Source organism: Galeopterus variegatus, unplaced genomic scaffold, assembly GCF_000696425.1.
Source record: "Galeopterus variegatus unplaced genomic scaffold, G_variegatus-3.0.2 Scaffold3067, whole genome shotgun sequence".
Lineage (NCBI taxonomy): Eukaryota > Metazoa > Chordata > Mammalia > Dermoptera > Cynocephalidae > Galeopterus > Galeopterus variegatus.
In genome coordinates, this window is record NW_007729178.1 from 1 (window position 1) to 4,686 (window position 4,686).

Here is a 4,686-nt window from a genome sequence, read left to right on the forward strand (position 1 = left end):
CAGGGAACACAGGAAGCATTCAGGGGCAGTGCTGAGGAGGAGGAGGGGAGGGACACTGGGACATGGGCCCTGCCCTCAAAGAACTTGTTATCTAGTATCAAGGTTCTTAACTGGATCCTTTTATGGGAGTCTAAGAACTCTTGCAAGATGTTATGTTTGTGTGTACTTTCCTGCAGAGAGGGTTTGTAGTTTTTACCAGATTCTTACTGTAAGTACCCCGATGCCATGAGAAAGAAAACATGCACCATAGCCAATATGCAAAGCAGATTGTGGTACTGCCATTCGGACAGCATGTGGCCGGGGGGCGGGGGACGGTCAGAAGCTAGCCAGGGGTACCCAGTGCCAGAGAGAGCCTGAAGGGGAGAGNACTAGAAAATGGGGAGCAAAGGTGAAGAGATTGTACCAGATGACGCAGGTCAGAAGGACACGGCGTGCAGCAGTGATTTTGCAGAGGATCAAGAGGGTGAGAAGGCAGAAAGCAGGTGTTCTGTCGGGGGCTGGATGCTGGGGTGGGAATCAATGTAAGACTCTCAAGGCCAAAAAGATATTGCAGATGAAAACAACTGGCGTCAGAGGAGGCCGAGCAGGGCCAATGTTGGAGGCATGGGGAGGGCACAGGGGAGTTAACGATGGGCAAAGAGAGCTTCCAGCACCCTTGGCAGGCATGGGAGGAACTCCGGATTAAATTGCTGCTGACCGCCTTGCAAAACGTTCAGATCCCAGACTGAGAACTGTGACGTAAACCTTTAGTTTTGAGGTACCAGTTTCTGAGGCCATTACCAACACAGGAAAGTTGAGGGGACAAACCCAGTAAGTGTAAGACGAGCTTGGAGGAAGTGACTTATTGAAACAGTCTGTGGAGTGGCCCCTAGGAAGGTGAGTCCTCAGCATCACCCATGGGCACACTGAGGTGCTGGCAGAAGAGACCACTTGGCTAGGGATTTCATTTATGGGAAATGAGAAGGCAGAATGCAGCATCTGACTTCTTACTTCCCGTAAATGCAGAAACCCTCCCAACTCCCACGCCCCCCCAAAACTCATTCGGGCGGAAGCTCAAAGCTCAGCTTGCTTCAGTTAGCCAGGTGAGGCTCCGAGTCTGCCTGATCACACTTCTTTACCTTCAAGGCTTCAAAGTAAATTCGAGTTTGAAAGTGACAGGTTTTCCCATAGGGTATGTTTCAGTGGAAGAGTGTCAGTTCTGTTTCCAGGGCTCCAAGGCCTCCTTAAGCTCTGTCACCTTCTGGGTCACTTCTTTTGGATGAAAGGATTAGCCATGAAGAAATGTACTCTGGCTATTGTGAGATTTGAAGATGCATCTCCTGGACCCATTCTCCTGCCTGCGGCCTCAGAACAAGTTCCCGTGAGAGCCCAGGACATTTTCTCTGAAAACTTATTGACGTTTAGGTTTCTAGACTAGTGTTCTGGAGTGGGATATTCTCAAGTCAGGTTAAAACTGAGATGATGTTTTTCTTCTGCGCTGATCTCACAGGAGACCCAACAGTGGGCAAGACTGCCCTGGCACAGATCTTCCGCAGTGACGGAGCCCATTTCCAGAAGAACTACACCCTGGTGAGCTGTGGGAGTCTAGTTTGGCCAAGGCTTAAAGAGAAGGGGTCAGTTAACCCTGAGTGAGTGACTTTGCAAAACTCCTTGAAGAAGCCCTAAGAGGCCAGATGGGAGGCTGCTCCAGTGGCGACATGGAGATCGTTTTCCACTAGCCATGGGGCGAGGGGCTGTCTGCAGAGCAGACTGGATGGTGCGTGACTTGGTCACCATGTGCCGCCACTCACTCGTGGGCAGGGAGGTGGAGAAGACTAGATGGTCCTGTCTGACTTGTGCAGTCTGAGTCACTTTGCACCCAGAGTGAAGCCAGAACACAAACACTGAGGCTGGGGATATCCCCCCAGGGAGCCAGGGTGCTCGGTGTGTCTTCTGGTGACCTGCCCCACTTTGGGTCCTCTGATGCTCATGTTCTTCGTGTTCCTTGGCAGACAACAGGGGTGGATTTGGTGGTGAAGATGGTGCCAGTTCCCAACACAGGTGACAGTGTGGTAAGTCGTACCCTTAACCTGAAAGAACTCAGGGCTACTCCAGCTGGGCCCAGAGTCTCTGTGGTCACTGTCATCTTCCCTAGGAGAGATGTGGTTATGGACTTGGCTGAGACTTACCTGAGCATTTGGGAACAGACTCAGGGAACACAGGAAGCATTCAGGGGCAGTGCTGAGGAGGAGGAGGGGAGGGACACTGGGATATGGGCCCTGCCCTCAAAGAACTTGTTATCTAGTATCAACGTTCTTAACTGGATCCTTTTATGGGAGTCTAAGAACTCTTGCAAGATGTTATGTTTGTGTGTACTTTCCTGCAGAGAGGGTTTGTAGTTTTTACCAGATTCTTACTGTAAGTACCCTGATGCCATGAGAAAGAAAACATGCACCATAGCCAATATGCAAAGCAGATTGTGGTATTGCCATTCGGATAGCATGTGGCCGGGGGACGGGGGACGGTCAGAAGCTAGCCAGGGGTACCCAGTGCCAGAGAGAGCCTGAAGGGGAGAGGAGGCAGGTATCCTAGAGCAACACTGGGGGACTCTCACGTGGGCTAGGTAAGGTTTGGACAGGGGCAGGAAGGGTCATCCCGTGCCCTCTGTCCTAACGTAGGTATCCCAGAATGATGACAGACTGTCCTACTTTAAATGCCTCCCCCAGGCTTACTCTGTGACCTCCTTTAAAAAGAATGGTTTTAAGATTTGAAAATCAATTTGGTTAACAAAGTACAGAATGACCTTTGGAAACCAGAGCACTTGTCAGCCTGTTTAGCATTCTGTTCTGCCAGGTGGGAAGTCAGCTTGTTCCTGGTATTTTTGCACTTGGGGTTACGAGAGGTGAGATGCCACATGGAAGGTGGGAAACTGTTGCGCTGCCTCTGAGACTCTGGAGTTCCTTCCTTTCCCCAGCTTCTTGCTCGTGCCTGAGGAAAGGATCGAGCTTGTGGGAACATGTGCGTGCATGTGGGTGTGTGTGTTTTGCCACCGAGACAGGTCCGCGGTGAACTGAGGGTGCTTCCAGTGACTGGCAGCCAGTGGTTCTCCCCCGTGGAGACTTTCCTGGGATTTCTTGGGACATGCTTTTCTGATTCTAGGAACTCTTCATTTTTGACTCTGCCGGCAAGGAGCTGTTTTCTGAAATGCTGGATAAATTGGCAAGTAGCGTGCATTTTTTTTTCCTAACACCCACCACCACTACCTCCCCCAAAACGTTTGCCCTGACAATGCTCCCACAGAAATTGCACTGCACTGCAGCCATTGAGAGAAGCTACCATGGCAAAGTTCTTTAAGGGGCATTCCTCTTAGCGAGGGACTTGTGACCACTTGGCAAGCAGGCGTGGGTAACGCTCGTGAGTGCCCCCACCCCCAGCTCTGGAACAGCCAGCTGCCGATGTGCTGGAAGCTGTGTGGCTTGGTCCTTGCAGCCCTCCCGCTTGGGTCCTCCCTTCTTTTAAGCAGCCCCTCCTGCTGGCGTTTTTTCATATTCCTCTCAGACTCCTAGGAGGGTACTAAATATTTCCTTCCCTCTAAGGACTGCCCCAGGGGCTCTGTAATGAGGCTCACCTTCTTGGCTCACCCCTTGGGGTGGAGGCACAGGGCATCCATGGGATTTGTTCTGGGACATACCCCTGTCCACACCCCATCCAGCCATCCTCTCAGAATCCAGCTTGCTGTACCTTCCAAGGTAACAGTCTCGCTCATCTGGGCCAGTGAGCTAATTAGAAGGTCTGAGTTCTCCAGAGCCTTCCCCTGCCTTTCCAAGAACAGCTCCATTTTAATGGAAACTGTTTTCTGCCCCTTTTTTGTTATCTTAGAGAAATAAATGTAATGATGGTATTTCCACACAGGGTTGGCTTCATGCATGGATTCATGATGTTTACCAAGCGCCTACTATATGTACATGGCCTGGCGCTGGATATGTTTGGGCAAGTCTGGTCCACATGCCACCCATCGGCTTACACTCTTCCTCCAGCTGGCCCTGACTCTGGCTTCAGGCCTATCTGGGGTCTCCTCACTGAGGCCTGGAAGAAGGAGGGTCTCCTGAGTTAGAACCCTGCTGAGGTGTCTCCCGCGTACACAAAGGGGAGGTCAGTGTTCTAGCAAGAGTTCAAGAGCTAGCCTGTGGAGTGAAGGCGTGAGGGGATCATCAGTTCAATCCACCCTCCTCCCATCCTGGATGCCCCCAGGAACCAGTGTAGCCTCATGGGGTGGGGAGTGGTCCCTGCAGAGCCAATCCTTGGCTGGCCTTCCAAAGATTGGAAAGGGAATCCAATCTGGAGGGGAAAGACTTCTCCCCCATGCCCTGGGAGGTTACTCACAACCCAGATGTAAACCAGGCTCTAATTGTGCAGGATGGGGGTGCCCAGAGACAAGGGCATGGCCACGAGTCACGCACACCAGCGTGAATATTCACAGCCTGCACTGGGCCATCCTGCATTCCAGTAGCAGGAAGCAGCATGCCCTGGGGCCCTCTGAGCAGCCCCTAAATGCAGCAGCCCCTGCGAGCGCAGCCCTGGCTTTTCACTGGGGCAGTGGGCCCTGGCCTGTTGTCAGTGCAGTTTGGATTAGGGCTGATGCAGATACAGCAGGAGAAACAGAAAGTACCCTTTGCATTTTGAAAAGCCAGCCCTTATTAAGAAGAT

At 51.9% G+C, this 4,686-nt stretch overlaps 1 protein-coding gene across 1 annotated transcript in view; it reads left to right on the forward strand.

Annotated features, from left to right (window-relative positions):
• The first annotated feature begins 375 nt into the window (after positions 1-375).
• Positions 376-4,686, forward strand: part of IFT27 (intraflagellar transport 27) — an 11,996-nt gene continuing 7,685 nt past the window's right edge. The window contains exons 1-4 of the mRNA XM_008583863.1: positions 376-463; positions 1,490-1,569; positions 1,992-2,051; positions 3,139-3,198. Coding sequence (XP_008582085.1) covers positions 376-463; positions 1,490-1,569; positions 1,992-2,051; positions 3,139-3,198 — 288 coding nt within the window. The remainder of the gene's footprint in view (positions 464-1,489; positions 1,570-1,991; positions 2,052-3,138; positions 3,199-4,686) is intronic.